This window comes from Bufo bufo, chromosome 3, assembly GCF_905171765.1.
Source record: "Bufo bufo chromosome 3, aBufBuf1.1, whole genome shotgun sequence".
Lineage (NCBI taxonomy): Eukaryota > Metazoa > Chordata > Amphibia > Anura > Bufonidae > Bufo > Bufo bufo.
In genome coordinates, this window is record NC_053391.1 from 285,122,848 (window position 1) to 285,140,521 (window position 17,674).

Genomic DNA, 17,674 nt, shown 5'->3' on the forward strand with positions numbered 1-17,674 from the left:
ATGGGGGCTAATGAGAGGCATAATGGGGGCTAATGAGAGGTATAAAGGGGGCTAATGAGAGGCATAATGGGGCTAATGAAAGGCATAATGGGAGCTAATGAAAGGCATAATGGGGGCTAATCAGAGGCATAATAGGGGCTAATGAGGCATATTGGGGCTGATGAGAGGCATATAGGGGCTAATGAGGCATATGGGAGCTAATGAGGCATATGGGAGCTAATGAGGCATATGTAGGCTAATGAGAGGCATAATGGGGGCATATGAGAGGCATAATGGGGGCTAATGAGAGGCATAATGGGGGCTAATGAGAGGCATATGGGGGCTAATGAGGCATATGGGGGCTAATGAGAGGCACATGGGGCTAATGAGGCATATGGGGGCTAATGAGAGGCATATGGGGGCTAATGAGAGGCATAATGGGGGCTAATGAGAGGCATTAGGGCTGATAATGGGGGCTAATGGTATAAAGGCTATATAAAATTTCTTGAGCAAGCTGTAAATAGCAAAGAAATGGGGTTAATGCAAAATCAATGTTCATGCCCTTTGGTGTCAATGTATCCAATTCAGAAATCCATTTAAGTTCACAGCGTTTCAGAAGTTTCTCCCTATTTCCGCCTCTCCTCTGTCTGGGAATGTGATCAATGATCCCAAAGCCTAATTGACTAATGTTTTGTTTAGCCTGTAAAAAATGTCTGGGAACTGGTTGTTCCACATTCTTGTTCAGTATAGTGAATTTGTGTTTTCAATGTAAAGAAGACCACACGGACACTGCAATGTATATATCACATATGACGTCTGGCAAGTAAGGAAGTGGTTGATCTTATATTGCTTGCCTGTGCGAGGATGGTTAAAATGGGAGCCTTTTTGCATAGCATTGCAGTTACTGCAGTTTAAACACGGGTAACAGCCCTTTTTCGGGGGGGGGGGGGGCTAAGTAGGTCTGTGTTAGTTCCTCTGCTGGGCCTATGTCCGATCTAATCAAAAGATCTTTTAGGTTCTTAGGTCTTTTATAGGCCATAATAGGAGGTTCTTTGAACACCTCTATATTGGGATGGCCTCTCCGAATGATGTCCCAATTTTCTCTTATAATCTGGCCGACTCAGTTGCTGTGGTGTCCATAGGTGCTCACAAATGGTATCCTAGTTAGATCTTTTTTGGCGGTGTTGGTGAGCAGTTGTCCTCTTGTGATTTGCATTACTTCACTACTGTGTTTGCCTGCTGGGGGGCTGAGCTGATCAACTACAACAAACAAATTCTCTAGACATCATTGGACCGGGAATTCATAAGGAATTATGATATGACTGTACATCTCAGACATACAAAATAAATAAATAAAATAGTCTCTGGTACGTTGCCTTTTTTCTGCGTCGCAGGTCCCAATCGTGAAGTGGGTACAGTTCACATAAATCTCAATCCTTTTTCAAGTTTGGACCGCGCTGCTCCAGAAGGCAGGAAAAAACACCACTTTAGACTCCTTCCAATAATCTGTGGATATAGAGAAGCAATAGGGCCACAGAAAGCAGCAGAGTCTCCACTCATTCGCCTCTGTCAGAGACCAAAGGATAGCCACAATAGTGAAATACCATCACATAAACGGAATAACAGTATTTATTATACTCAAAAAAGTGAATAGAATACAAACAGTATAAAACTGTATACACCCGACCGGGATTCGCTTCGAAAAGCTTTGTCAGGGGCATCTGATCCGCCCATTCCAGGGCGGTCTTTTTAAATCACAGGAGGGAGAATGCTCCACCTCTCAAGTCACAATTAATATATTAAAAAAACAAATAAGTCCAATACATACATAAAACAAGTTGATCTACATTACATCATGAGCCATAAAAAAATAGTATAAGATCATAAAGTTGTACTAAAACTCTGTAGTAATTTTTCATTCAAATAGATTCACTCCCATAAAACGTCACAACCAATCATAGACCGCTACCTCACAGGTCCCACCCACTTTCATTCAGAACAACGATTGCATCACAAACCACATGACCCTCCCAGCCAATCAACTCTCCTTTCCCTCCTCCTCTCAAAGGTCCTAGAACAAACTCCTACATTCATACGAGGCATGATTTTAGATCAAAATCCACATTCATACCTTTCGGTTGTAGTGTGTCCAACCTATAGATCCACTCAACCTCCTTTTTATTGATATGTTTGATGATATTTCCTCCTCGCCAGTGCGGCTTAACAAGTTCAACACCTACAAATTGTAAACCCCTAGGATATTTGTTGTGCACTATCTTGAAGTGCATCGGAACACTGTGAGTTTCCAGACGCTTTTTTATATTCCTCACATGTTCCTGGATCTTCACCTTAAGTTTCCTCAGAGTTCGACCCACATATTGGAGGCCACAAGGGCACTCCAACATGTACACAACCCCCACACTTTCGCAGGACATAGACCCTTTAACTTTGGTATCTACATCTTTCTGATTTGAATGTACTCTCAGCATATGCCTCTTTCTATTGTCTTTTGTCCTATTTCTGCAAGGTAAGCAGAAGCTGCACCAGGTGAACTTATTTCCTCCTTTCTGAGGTTCTTGATGCTCAAAACTGTGGACCAATTTGGTGTGCAAATTGGCAGCTTTCCTGAAAATCATCTGTGGCTGTTCTGGAAATTCCAGTCCAAGCACAGGATCGTTCTTCAGGACGGCCCGATTTTTTTAATCACATTTTTAATCATGCCAGCATGTGCATTAAATTGGGTGATAAAGGGGAATCGGGGATCTCTGCTCTGTGTCTGGGGGTTAATAGGATCTACTATTTGGCTCCCTTGTTCCTCTATTTCTTGCTCACATCTATCTAAATCTCCCTTCCTATAGCCTTTCTCCAAAAAATGGCCCTTGATAACTTCACTCTGTGCTCTGAAATCCTACATTTTTGAGCAATTCCGATAGATCCTTTTTATTTGTCCCTTCGGTATATTTTTGATCCAAGGGGTATAGTGGCAACTAGAGGTGTCTATGTAGCTATTGACGTCCGTCTCTTTGAAGAAGGTTTTCGTTCTGAGCTGGTGGTCCTCCACAAAAATAGTCAAATCTAAAAGTTGATAGAGACATTACTGACCGTACTGGTGAAGGAGAGGTTCCACTGATTTACATTAAGCTGATCAATGAAATCCAAGAGTCCTTGTTTCTCTCCTCTCCAGATGATCAAACAGTCATCGATATATCTCTTCCAACTTAAAAGCTCACCAAATATTGTAGCTTTTCCAAGGACGGGCTCAATGGTTAGACGCTCCCAGTGCCCCATAAAAATATTGGCGAAACTGGGGTCGAATTTCACCCCCATCGCCGTTCAAGTTCACTGAAGGTAATGGTTCTCTTTATACCAGAAGTAGTTGTGACTAAGGCAGAAATCGCCACAATCTAGGATGAATTTAGCTTGCTCCTTAGTCATCACCGGATCTTTCACTAACTCCTCATTAATGGCCCTAAGCCCCAGCTCTTTGGGAATAAGGGTGTATAACGATGCCACATCAATTGTGGCTAGCCACATATCAGCGGGGCAATTTTTGAAGTTGCCAGATAGTTCAACAACACTTCTAGAGTCCTTAAGGAAGGACGGGATCAGGGGGACGTATTTCTGGAGATATAAATCTAGGTATTCACCCAACCTAGGCTTTTATGTATCTTGGGCAAAAAATATATCACCGGGGTGACTGGAAATTTGTTATTTAGATAATCAAACTGTTTTTTGCATAAAATGCCATCTTTCAGTCCCCTCTTCAATAGGAGTTTCAATTTTCCTCTATATTCTAAAGTGGGATTCTTTCTCAATAATTTATATGTCTCTCCATCTGCCAACAGTCTGAACATCTCTGCCTCATATTTTTCAAGATCCATTGTGTCTCTAGAAAAGTATTTGTGTGAATATAAGATCCCTGAGGGCTTACGTTGCCAATTACCACTGAATTCTGAGGACCCCGTTGACTTGGGTGAATGGGAAAAATTGATGATTGAATGCGGTATTAGAGCCATGCGGTTTATTATTAGCAAACGTAAAAATAAGTTTCAGATGATAAAAGTGAATATTGAATCCCTCCAACATGAGCTGAAACCATATGAGGATCAGAAAGAGTATTTGAGTTTATGTGAAAAATGTCAACATAACTTAGAGAAGGTTGAAAAAGAGGTTATTAGTAAAAAACTGAAAAAGTTTTTTAAAACATGTAACGACTATAAGAATAATAGAGTTTATAAGTGGAAAAGTAAGAAGGAAGAGAAATGTACCACACAAATAGATTCTGAGAATAAGGATATGGGTTTACCTTTGCAGGGATGTAGCACAGGCAACCAAAGGATGACACAGATGAATATGACGGAAAACAATTTACATTATCCCAATAGCCAGAAACGCAGAATGGGAGGTTTTAATAGTGACCAGATGAGAGATCAGGGACCATATAGACCTAAACCTTGGTTTAGAACTTATCAGAACCAAGACTATAATGGACAATATAGACCGTATAACTATAGGATGAATTATCAGAATAGGAATTTATTCTTCAGGACAAGGCTACTGTCCTCCGAGACGCAATCAAGGTTATGGGGAGAGGAATTATCCCTATAGGCCTAACTTTAGGAGTTATGAAGGGAGTCCCCACAGACCTCAGCAGCCATATAGTGAAAATAATGGAGCCAATGTAGGGGAGACATTTATGGGCCAGAAAAATGTTAATACCAATAAGCAAATTTTCCCCATCAGGGAATCAAAGGGGTACAAAGGAACGAGACAGAAAAACAGGGAACCCCACGGAAAAGAAGTCATGTAGAGGAAAACGAGGGGGGAGGAAACACCAGCCCAAACCCCCCCAAAAAAGCAGAGGAACTTGATGGGGATATTTAATTTGAGTTTGTATGTCCTCACTGAGCCTGAAAAAGAGGTTCTGGGGAAGGGCTTTAAATTTGCTCCAACCCATGGTATTAACAAGTTTGAGGCTTTTCTTGATGTTCATAAATTTGTGCGCAAGTTGAATATCGCCAAATATTTCCTGAATAATCAGGCCCCTTTGGAGAAGCCTTTGTTCACTCACAGCTTAAGGAGAAATCCAGTTTTTTTCCGAAAAACAAGGACAATGATTGTTTGGAAGCCTTCGAGAGAGGGGTATTGAAGGAGGTAGAAAAAATAATATCTAAACCAGGTAAACAAAATTTATCACCATAAGAGAGGAACGCGTTGAGAAATTTAGAGAGTAACAAAGAAATTGTTATAAAGCTGGCCGATAATGGGGGGGAAGGGTTGTAGTTATGGATCTTGAAAAATATGAGGCAGAGATGTTCAGACTGTTGGCAGATGGAGAGACATATCAATTATTGAGAAAGAATCCCACTTTAGAATATAGAGGGAAAATTGGAACTCCTTTTGAAGAGGGGATTGAAAGATGGCATTTTATGCAAAAAAGAGTTTGATTATCTAAATAACAAATTTCCAGTCACCCCGGTGATATATTTTTTGCCCAAGATACATAAAAGCATAAAATAAAAATACGGGAGACCTATTGTGTTGGGGATTAATTCCCTGACGAATAGGTTGGGTAAATACGTAGATTTATATCTCCAGAAATACGTCCACCTAATCCCGTCCTTCCTTAAGGACTCTAGAAGTGTTGTGGAACTAGCTGGCAACTTCAAAAATTGCCCCGCTGATATGTGGCTAACCACATTTGATGTGGCATCGTTATACACCATTATTCCCAAGGAGCTGGGGCTTAGGGCCATCCTAGATTGTGTCGATTTCTGCCTTAGTCACAACTACTACTGGTATAAAGAGAACCGATACCTTCAGCGAACTGGGACGGCGATGGGGGCGAAATTCGCCCCCAGTTTTGCCAATATTTTTATGGGGCACTGGGAGCGTCTAACCATTGAGCCCGTCCTTGGAAAAGCTACAATCTTTGGTGAGCTTTTAAGTTGGAAGAGATATGTTTGAGGAGAGAAACAAGGACTCTTGGATTTCATTGATCAGCTTAATGTAAATCAGTGGAACCTCTCCTTCACCAGTACGGTCAGCGATGTCTCTATCAACTTTTTAGATTTGACTATTTTTGTGGAGGACCACCAGCTCAAAACGAAATCCTTCTTCAAAGAGACGGACGTCAATGGCTACATAGACACCTCTAGTTGCTACTATACCCCTTGGATCAAAAATATACCGAAGGGACAAATAAAAAGGATCTATCGGAATTGCTAAAAAATTGAGGATTTCAGAGCACAGAGTGAAGTTATCAAGGGCCATTTTTTGGAGAAAGGCTATAGGAAGGGAGATTTAGATAGATGTGAGCAAGAAATAGAGGAACAGGGGAGCCGAATAGTAGATCCTATTAATCCCCAGACACAGAGCAGAGATCCGCGGTTCTCCTTTATCACCCAATTTAATGCACATGCTGGCATGAATAAAAATGCAATAAAAAAAAATTGGGCCATCCTGAAGAGCGATCCTGTGCTTGGACTGAAACTTCCAGAACAGCCACAGATGATTTTCAGGAAAGCTGCCAATTTGCGCACCAAATTGGTCCACAGTTTTGAGCATCAAGAACCTCAGAAAGGAGGAAATAAGTTCACCTGGTGCAGCTTCTCCTTACCTTGCAGAAATAGGACAAAAGACAATAGAAAGAGGCATATGCTAAGTGTACATTCAAATCAGAAAGATGTAGATACCAAAGTTAAAGGGTCTATGTCCTGCGAAAGTGTGGGGGTTGTGTACATGTTGGAGTGCCCTTGTGGCATCCTATATGTGGGTCGAACTCTGAGGAAACTTAAGGTGAGGATCCAGGAACATGTGAGGAATATAAAAAAGGGGCTGGAAACTCACAGTGTTCCGATGCACTTCAAGATAGTGCACAACAAAGATCCTAGACGAACATTCTCCCAGTCTCAGTTGTTTGCTCATAGGACCCAGGGAAGGGGAGATATGGAGAACTCAGGCTAGAAGAGCAGCAGCAACACCGTGTTTGGTCTCCAAATGCACCAGTGATCCAAGTGGATCAGTTGATACCAGAATCATCTCCCTGTGACCTTCTGGTGAGGAGCTATGGGCTTGTGGATTTGTGGCTACCAGAACCAAGGGGAGGGGGAGTGGGATCATACCAGGGGGAGCGAGGGGCTTAGGGGCTTGACCGAATAAGAGTTAAGTGCCTGTGCAGGGCAGTGGCCATGGTCTTTTCTCGGAAGGGAGGTCCCGCCATGTATCGTGTTTGGAGGGACCTGGAAATCCTGCTTATGTCATCGCTTTCCGTGTGACTATAGTATCCAAGTCTATAGCATCCATGACTACAGCATATACAGGCTGGCAGTCCTCTGTTTTACTGGGGCAGAGAAAGTACTTTCCCAGCTTGTCCGGGTTATGAGCGAGTGTTGTGCCACACCGGAGGTCACGTGGGCCACCCTCTCTCACTCTACCTGCCTCCTTGTGCCCATGTGGAAAGGGGGTGTTGGTGTAAAACTGTGGCAAGCTGACCTTACATACTCCCAGGGAGGGGATAATGTCACGTAACCAGTGAGGAAACCGTAGCACATGATCCCGACGTACTGTGACATCAGGCAGGGCTGCAAGGTGCATTTTGTCGTACTCTGTACAAAACTCTTGACATACACAGTTGCATAGGATCTAATTCAAATGTATTCTGTATTTTTTTGTATAGACTGAGAGAAGAGGAGGGAAAAAGCAGACAGAACGAGAGAAGAAAAAAATGATCTTGGCAGAAAGAAGAAAACCATTAAACATTGAGAACTTGAATGAAGAAAAGCTGGGGTATGCCACTTTCTTTTTGATCTATATGTTCTGCTGTTTAATGTTTTTTATTAGTGGAAATGTGTACATACTAAAGCAATTAACTTAATCATGTCTTCTGTTACATCGGCAGCCTCTGTCTGCCACTTCTCCATTGTCCCAGGCAAGCACTGCTTCACACACCATCAGGGCCAGCGTTGGGGGACGACGACGACTGGGCAATTGCCCCGCCCGGTAGATCACAGATCGCAGAACAGTCGGGACTCCAGAGTGGGGAATTTCCCAGCTCTGACTCCATATATGTCCGTATATGGAGTCAGTGTTAAGAACATGAAAGTGGTATTCCCAAGCATTGTCATTATGCTTAGGGACACCCTGTATGCATAAATCTAATTTAGACTCAATTTTTTACATTTCTCTGTGGGGATTTGAACTCACAATCTTCTACATTAAGGGCAAGAACCTTAACTACTGGGTTATAGAGCTCAATGCTAAGCAATAGTGTTGGGCGCGAATATTTAAATCGCAAATTTTAATGGCGAATATCGCCAATATCAATATCAAGAATTCACGAACATTTAGAATATAGTGCTATATATTCGTATTCGTGAATATTCTAGATTTTTTTTTTCCATCAGTAACCTCTCTTCTTGCTTGTGGGCCAATGAGAAGGCTGCAATGTGTTTGTCTGAGCTTAGCAACATCCCTAGCAACCAATAGGAAAGTTGCCTACCCCTTACTATATAAGAACCTCCCCAGCAGCCATTTTCTGCAGTTTTATGGAGTTCTGAGAGAGACAGCAGTGTCATTGCTGTGCTCTGTGCTTTACTGTTTAATTACATTACTACTTTCACACTGGCGGCAGAGGATTCCGGCAGGCCTGCTGGATCCGGCAATCCGGAAGCAAGCGGATGCATTTGTGAGACGGATCCGGAGGCGGATCAGTCTGAAAAATGCACTGCAATACTGCATCCGTCTTTCCAGTTGTCATCTGTAAAAAACGGATCCGGTATTTTTTTTTTTCTCATTTTTAAAGGTCCGTGCATGCGCAGATCGGGAAACCGGATCTGGTTTTCCGGAACACTTAGTACCGGATCTGGCAATAATACATTTCAATGGAAATTAATGCCAGATCTGGCATTCCGGCAAGTGTTCATGATTTTGGGCCGTAGAGAAAAATGCAGCATGCTGTGGTATTTTGTCCGGCCAAAAAACGTAAAAAGGAACTGAACTAATGCATCCTGATGCATACTGAACGGAATGCTATCCATGGAGAATGCATTAGGATAAAACTGATCAGTTTTTTTTCCGGTATTGAGCTCTAGGTCGGAACTCAATACCGGAAAAGAAAAACGCTAGTGTGAAAGTACCCTTAGATAGTTAATTAGTTAACTTATATATATAATACATATAGTTAGTGGTAGATAGTTTGTGTAGGTTAGATCATGATATAGTGTAGCTAATAGGTTCCAGTGCAGGGTATTAGGTAGTGATAGGTTCTGCTGTCCATACATACATGCTACAGACATAGTGATGTGATGTCACAAGTTCACAACAATACTTAGTGCACCAATAAGTAGTGTTGATCGAGCACCAAAGTGCTCGGTTGCTCGAATAGAAGTCAATGGGAGAACCTGAGCATTAAACTAGGCACCCCCTGCTCTGAAGAGGGGAGGGTGTCTGGTTCACAGGAAAAGGTCAGAAATTGATGGAAACACCACTGAAATTGTTTGGGAACAACATGGGGAGGATGTCTGGATGCATTTGGTTGTCTGAGTAGTACGCCAATTTTACAGACTGACAAAACCGCAGATAAAATCGATTTTAGAGGAAAAAATGTTAGGAAACATTCTTTCCTGTATATTTACTTGTATATAAAGTGCAAGTGCTGCCAAAAAGTACAAGGAAGAGGCACTCCCATACAGGGGCATAGTTAGAAATGACTGGGCCCCATAGCAAAAAAAAATTATGGGCCCCACCCTCCCGGATCTTCCACCCCCACATACCTCTCGGACCTTGCCGCCACATCCGCAGCTCCTCATGCACTTGCGACGGTTACGCATAGGAGTGAGCACAGACAGTTGGTCACTGGCAACGCATTTGTGCCAGTGTAGGAAATGTATGAATCTAAATGTCTGTGTATTAAAGTAGGACTAGTCAGAACTGCCGCCCAGGCTGCGGGACCACTCCAGGGGTCAAGTCCTGGGAAAAAAAAGTGTGGGACACACCTTCTCATTCAAAGAGTTTTCTTTATTTTCATGACTATGAAAATTGTAGATTCACACTGAAGGCATCAAAACTATGAATTAACACATGTGGAATTATATACATAACAAACAAGTGTGAAACAACTGAAAATATGTCATATTCTAGGTTCTTCAAAGTAGCCACCTTTTGCTATGATTACTGCTTTGCACACTCTTGGCATTCTCTTGATGAGCTTCAAGAGAAAATGTTAATACCAATAAGCAAAATTTTCCCCATCAGGGAATCAAAGGGGTACAAAGGAGCGAGACAGAAAAACAGGGAACCCCACGGAAAAGTCATGTAGAGGAAAACGAAGGGGGAGGAAACACCAGCCCAAACCCCCCCAAAAAAGCAGGGGAACTTGATGGGGATATTTAATTTGAGTTTGTATGTCCTCACTGAGCCTGAAAAAGAGGTTCTGGGGAAGGGCTTTAAATTTGCTCCAATGGTTTTCACTTCACAGGTGTGCCCTGTCAGGTTTAATAAGTGGGATTTCTTGCCTTATAAATTGGGTTGGGACCATCAGTTGCGTTGAGGAGAAGTCAGGTGGATACACAGCTGATAGTCCTACTGAATAGACTATTTGTATTATGGCAAGAAAAAAGCAGCTAAGTAAAGAAAAACGAGTGGCCATCATTACTTTAAGAAATGAAGGTCAGTCAGTCAGCCGAAAAATTGGGAAAACTTTGAAAGTAAGGGCTATTTGACCATGAAATAGAGTGATGGGGTGCTGCGCCAGATGACCTGGCCTCCACAGTCACCAGACCTGAACCCAATCGAGATGGTTTGGGGTGAGCTGGACCGCAGAGTGAAGGCAAAAGGGCCAACAAGTGCTAAGCATCTCTGGGAACTCCTTCAAGACTGTTGGAAGACCATTTCAGGGGACTACCTCTTGAAGCTCATCAAGAGAATGCCAAGAGTTTGCAAAGCAGTAATCAAAGCAAAAGGTGGCTACTTTGAAAAACCTAGAATATGACATATTTTAAGTTGTTTCGCACTTGTTTGTTATGTATATAATTCCACATGTGTTAATTCATAGTTTTGATGCCTTCATAGTCATGAAAATAAAGAAAACTCTTTGAATGAGAAGGTGTGTCCAAACTTTTGGTCTGTACTGTATATATATATATATATTTTTTTTTTTCCGCAGAAAATTCAGTGCACCATAAAACTGGAATTTGCGCTATATGTCTGTTCAGACATAATTTGTCTCTATCATATTATAAGCTCCCTTTATATATAATTTACTTACAGTTCTGAAGACTCAGGGGTGCTGGCTGGCTTGGCCTCAGGGATGCTGGCAGGCTTGGCCTCAGGGGTGCTGGCTGGCTTGGCCTCAGGGGTGCTGGGTGGCTTGGCCTCAGGGGTGCTGGGTGGCTTGGCCTCAGGGGTGCTGACAGGCTTGGCCTCAGGGGTGCTGACAGGCTTGGCCTCAGGGGTGCTGGCAGGCTTGGCTGGGCAGAAGGAGTGAGGGAGACTGTGAGGCCTTTTTTCTGAAAAAAAAATAGTTTTCATTATACCTCAGGTCAGACCACCAATCAGACCCCCAATGTTAATCAGACCTCAGCTAACAGCCCCAATAAGATCCCCAATGTTAATAAGACCTCAGATAACACCTCAGCTCAGACCCCAATATGAATGACCCCCAATCAGACCTCAGATAAGAGCCCCATGCCTTATAGCAACCTCCCAGTAGCCTCATAGCAGCCCCCAGTAGCCTCTCCACCAGCCCCCAGTGCCTCTCACCAGCCCCCAGGGCGTCTCAATCAGCTCCCAGTGTCTCTCACCAGCGGCCACCCAGTGCCTCTCCATCAGCCCCCAGTCAGTGCATCTCTATCAGCCCCCAGTCAGTGCCTCTTACCAGCCCCCAGTACCCTCTCCATCAGCCCCCAGTGCCTCTCCATCAGCCCCCAGTGTGCCCTCCCTGGTATTAAAGTCATTGGTGGGCAGCGCGCCCCCCCTCCCCGGTATTAAAATCATTGATGGGCAGTGTGCCCTCCCCCCCTCCCCTGTATTAAAATCATCAGTGGGCAGTGCGCCCTCCCCCCTCACCTGTATTAAAGTCATTGGTGGGCAGTGCACCCTCCCCTTTATTAACATCATTGGTGGGCAGTGCGACCTCCCCCCCCTCCCCTGTATTAAAATCATTGGTGGGAAGTGCGCCCTCCCCCCCTCCCCTGTATTAAAATCATTGGTGGGCAGTGCGCCCTCCCCCCTGTATTAAAATCATTGGTGGGCAGTGTGCCCTCCCCCCCTCCCCTGTATTAAAATCATTGGTGGGCAGTGCACCCTCCCCTTTATTAAAATTATTGGTGGGCAGTGCGCCCTCCCCCCTCCCCTGTATTAAAATCATTGGTGGGCAGTGCGCCCTCGCCCCTGTATTAAAATCATTGGTGGGCAGTGCGCCCCCCCAGTATTGAAATCATTGGTGGGCAGTGTGCCCTCCCCCCCACTCCCCAGTATTAAAATCATTGGTGGGCAGTGCGCCCTCCCCCAACATTGGTGGCAGCGGCAGTTCCAATCGGAGTCCCAGTAGTGTAACCCTGGGGCTCCAATCGGTTACCATGGCATCCAGGACGCTACTGAAGTCCTGTCTGCCATGGTCAGTTAGTCAGCAGCATACTTACACTTATGCTTATAGCAATGCGCCGCACAGACCTGAGACGAGTTACAAGAAGAAGGAGCGTCGGGTGTCCACAGCGGATGTAAGTATGCTGCTGACTAACTGACCATGGCAGACAGGACTTCAGTAGCGTCCTGGCTGCCATGGTAACCGATCGGAGCCCCAGCATTACTCTGCTGGGACTCCGATCGGAACTGCCGCTGCCACCAATGATGGGGGGGGATGGTGCCGCCACCTATCGTATCGCCACATGAATTTATATTTTTTCTAATCCTCAGCCGGTGGCCCGGGCCCCCAGTAGTGTAGGGCCCCACTGGGTACTACCATTTGTATATAGTTTACATTGTTATGTATCTTGTACTATTTTATTGTTATCTGTCCACATGTTCCAGCAGAATATGGATGGAAAGGGTTAACCAGGAACAGGGATAACCACCTTGTTGCTTCCCTTTTGGTAGAAGTGGGCTCCTTCATGCTAGGAGGGGGAGTTCCTGTCAGTACTTAGTGAGGAGTGGAAGCACATTGTTGAGCTTCTGCTCCTGTTACAGGTGCTCCCTAGTGATAATTTCTTCTTCCACCTCAAATGAAGTCTTGAGAAGCTTGATAGCAGAATGAACAGAATTCTTTTTCTAGGCTTGTTCAGAATAAGCCACTGTTTCTTCCAACACTACCATTTCAGTGTATAAATATGAATAGGCTTCTGCCTCCGTTAAGGCATAATATTTTGAATGCTTTTTCATTTAAAAAAATCACAACAAATGCAATGTCATATAGCTAAATATATATGTCAGTGTCATTATGACATTATTTACTATTGTTCTCATTGCGTTCAAGAGCTTAAAAGGGGGTGGGAAGGAAAAAGGGCAAAAATTTGCAAAAAAAAATACAAAAGAGAGAATGACAATATATAATAGTCATAGGAGAGCTCAGAGTGTCAGATAACAATTTTCAGGCCAATTAGAGCACTTGATTCGTGATTCATGTTGCATAGATTTGGCCCCAAAATAAATTTTGGGAAAAATTTGACAAATCACACTTGAATGAATTTCAAGAAGTTTGCTCGTTTCTACATTTCTCCAACCTTCTACTTTCTTCCTCAGACTGAGGTGCAGCCAATCCCTACCTTAAAGTCTGTAGATATCAAAGAAATCTTTCCAGTTCTCCAAGAACCAAAACCACTACTTTCAACACGCGTTCTTCAGACACTTGTTTACCTTCTAAGTTCAAATAACTATTTAGCTTTCCATTCTTCTGATCCAGCAGAAGAACAGAAAAATATGAAAAAAATGGATCAATTATTTTGAGCATCAGTTAGGCCTCTTGCACACGAATACAGAACCATTAATTTCAATAAATCTGCAAAAAAAAATGGAAGGTACTCCGTATGCCTTCCGTTTCCGTATTTTCATTTTTTCATTCCGTACAAAGATATAACATGTCCTATTATTGTCCTCATAACGGACAAGGATAGTACTGTTCCATCAGGGGCTAGCTATTCCTTTCTGCAAAAAACGAAATGCACACAGACTTCATCCTATTTTTTGCGGATCCGTTTTTTGCGGACCGCAAAATACTAAAAAAGCCATACGGTCATGTGCAAGAGGCCTTTGGCCTGGTTCATATAACAGTTTAGTTTTTTGTTCTTCTGATCTGTCAGTAGAACATAAAAATAAGCAAAAAAATTCTAGTGTTTTAAGCATCTGTTATGCTCAATTATGCATATTGTGCATCCATTATAGCCATTTACATCTGAGATCCTTTTTTTTTAATGGAAAAAAGTCCTGCATGCATACAGAAAAGATATGAGGAACACTTCCATTTTAGCAAAGGTACCGTAGTTTGAAAGAACATTTGTAACGCTTAAAGGGAACCTGTCACCGGGATTTTGTGTATAGAGCTGAGGACATGGGTTGCTAGATGGCCGCTAGCACATCCGCAATACCCAGTCCCCATAGCTCTGTGTGCTTTTATTGTGTAAAAAAACCTCTCATCTCAGGTTAATTTGCATATGTATCAAATCGTTTTTTTACACAATAAAAGCACACAGAGCTATGGGGACTGGGTATTGCGGATGTGCTAGCGGCCATCTAGCAACCCATGTCCTCAGCTCTATACCCAAAATCCAGGTGACAGGTTCCCTTTAATGCTTTCTATGATTGGTGATCTACATGTCAGCAACTAGTAAATTATAATAATCACATCAATTTTGACCACACAGATTAGAAGCTCAGAAGCTGTACAACCAGATATACCAATTGGAAGCTGAAAAGTTTGACCTCCAAGACAAATTTAAGAAGCAGAAATATGTGGTAAGTACAAATCATACCAGAATAAATCCAAGTATCACTACTATAATATATTGTAAAAAATTAATTTCTGTTTTGCAGATTAATGTCTTGAGGAACAGAGTTACAGACCACCAAAAGCTGTAAGAATTAGTTTCATAACTACCTATACCCATGTTTTAAAACATGTCCAATTCTATTTAATTCCCTTCTTTTTTTAAATTGCCTAGAAAATACTGTATATACACAAATTAACTATCAATAATATTTTTGGGCTTGTGGTTTTCTTTAAAGAAGTAAAAACAAATAAGATATTTTCTATTTTCTATCTATATGCATGCAATTACAGTGGCTTGCAAAAGTATTCACCCCCCTTTTTTTTATGTTTTGGTGCCTCACAACCTGGAATTAACATGGATTGTTTGAGGATTTGCATCATTTAATTTACAGAACATGCCCACAACTTTGAAGATGTTTTTTTCTTTTAGTTTTTTTTAATTTAATTGTGAAGCAAACAACAAATAGGACAAAATAACTGAAAAAGTCAATGTGCATAACTATTCACCCCCCTAAAGTCAATACTTTGTAGAGCCACCTATTGCTGCAATCACAGCTCCAAGTCGCTTTGGATAAGTCTCTATGATCTTGCCACATCTTACGACTGGGATTTTTGCCCATTCCTCCTTGCAAAACTGCTCCAGCTCCTTCAAGTTGGATGGTTTGCGCTTGTGAACAACAATTTTTAAGTCTGACCACAGATTTTCTATTGGATTGAGATCTGGGATTTGACTAGGCCATTCCAACGCATTTACATGTTTCCCCTTAAACCACTCAAGTGTTGCTTTAGCAGTGTGTTTGAGGTCATTGTCCTGCTGGAAGGTGAACCTCCGTCTTAGCCTCAAATCACGCACAGAGTGGTAGAGGTTTTGCTCAAGAGCATCCCTGTATTTAGCACCATCCATCTTTCCCTCAACTCTGACCAGTTTCCCAGTCCCGGCTGCTGAAGAACATCCCCACAGCATGATGCTGCCACCACCATGTTTCACTGTGGGGATGGTGTTCATTGGGTGATGTGATGTATTGGGTTTGCGCCAGACATAGGATTTTCTTTGATGGACGAAAAGTTAAATTTTAGTCTCACATCAGACCAGAGCACCTTCCTCCATAAATTTTGGGAGTCTCCCACAAAAACATGCCTTTTCACAAACTCACAAGGTGCCTTTTTGTTTTTTGCTGAAAGTAATCCTTTCTTCTGGCCACTCCACCATAAAGCCCAACTCTATGGAGCGTATGGCTTATTGTCGTCCTATGTACACATACTCCAGTCTCTGCTGTGGAACTCTGCAGCTCCTCCAGGGTCACCTTAGGTCTCTGTGCTGCCTGTCTCTGTACTACCATCAAATCTATCATAACCAAATGGAAAGAACATGGCACAACAGCAAACCTGCCAAGAGACAGCCGCCCACCAAAACTCACAGACCGGGTAAGGAGGGCATTAATCAGAGGATGAATGCCCTCCTTTCCCGGTCTGTGAGTTTTGGTGGGCGTTTGTCTCTTGGCAGGTTTGCTGTTGTGCCATGTTCTTTCCATTTGGTTATGATAGATTTGATGGTGCTCCTGGAGATCATCAAAGATTTGGATTTTTTTTAATAAACTAACCCTGACTTATACTTCTCAACAACATTGTCCCTGACCTTTACTTGTTTGGAGAGTTCCTTGGTCTTCATGGCAGTGTTTGGTTAGTGATGCCTCTTGCTTAGGTGTTGAAGCCTCTGTGGCCCTTCAAAAAAAGTGTGTATATGTAATGACAGGTCATGTGACACTTAGATTGCACACAGGTGGACATAATTTCACTAATTATGTGACTTCTGAAGGTAATTGGTTGCACCAGAGCTTTTTATGGGCTTCCTAACAAAGGGGGTGAATACATACGCACATGGCAATTTTCTTTTTTCTATTTCTAAACAATAGGTTTATTTATATATTTTTCTCATTTCACTTCATCAACTTACACTATTGTGTTCTGATCCATCACATAAATTTCAGATTAACAAAACATTGAGCTTAAGGCTGTAATGTAACAATATGCGAAAAAAGTCAAGAGGGGTGAATACTTTTGCAAGGTACTCTATGTTCCAGTTCCCTGCTTTATTTGGGAAGTTCATTTCTGTAATTTTATTATTTCTTTCAATTTTCTCTTTTTCTTCCTTCTTGATCCATAAAAAGTAAAAGGTAGGTTTTGGTGATCCATAATTTTCTATAAATCATTTATATTATGTGTATATAATATACAAAATACTTAAAAAAGGTATCTACATATTACCATATGTGCTAAGCCTTGAACCCTTTTTCCAACACTTTTAAAGGCTTTGGTTTATAGTTGACTAGACTTTGATTTATTTGCAAGAAAACTACTAGTTTTCACATTTAAAGGGAACCTGTCATCAACTTTATGCTGCCCATACTAACGGCAGAATAAAGAACTGACAGGTGAGTTGATTTCAGCAGTCTGTCATTTATAAGTTAAAAAAGTGGTTGCCGAGAACCAACATCACAATCATTACAGACTAGGCCTGGAAGAGAACAAACAAACAGGTAACGGCAGCATCTCCAGTGACTTCTTTATTGGACAGACTTCGCAGAAAGTGTGCCATAAAAATAAACAGCAACGTTTCGGCTACTACATAGCCTTTGTCAAGCCTAATACAGAGTGACACTATCCACCCTTTTAAAGTGCATGCAGCTCCCCCTACATACTGGGAGAGCCAATACA

The 17,674-nt window shown here is 42.4% G+C and overlaps 1 protein-coding gene across 3 annotated transcripts in view; it reads left to right on the plus strand.

Annotated features, from left to right (window-relative positions):
- Nucleotides 1–17,674, plus strand: part of TNNT2 (troponin T2, cardiac type) — a 565,716-nt gene that overhangs the window by 452,392 nt on the left and 95,650 nt on the right. For 2 of the 3 annotated variants that reach the window (XM_040424168.1, XM_040424165.1), the window contains 4 exons: nucleotides 7,658–7,767; nucleotides 14,835–14,925; nucleotides 15,004–15,044; nucleotides 17,128–17,133. In XM_040424168.1, coding sequence (XP_040280102.1) covers nucleotides 7,658–7,767; nucleotides 14,835–14,925; nucleotides 15,004–15,044; nucleotides 17,128–17,133 — 248 coding nt within the window. The remainder of the gene's footprint in view (nucleotides 1–7,657; nucleotides 7,768–14,834; nucleotides 14,926–15,003; nucleotides 15,045–17,127; nucleotides 17,134–17,674) is intronic. The other variant, XM_040424169.1, reaches the window with a different exon arrangement.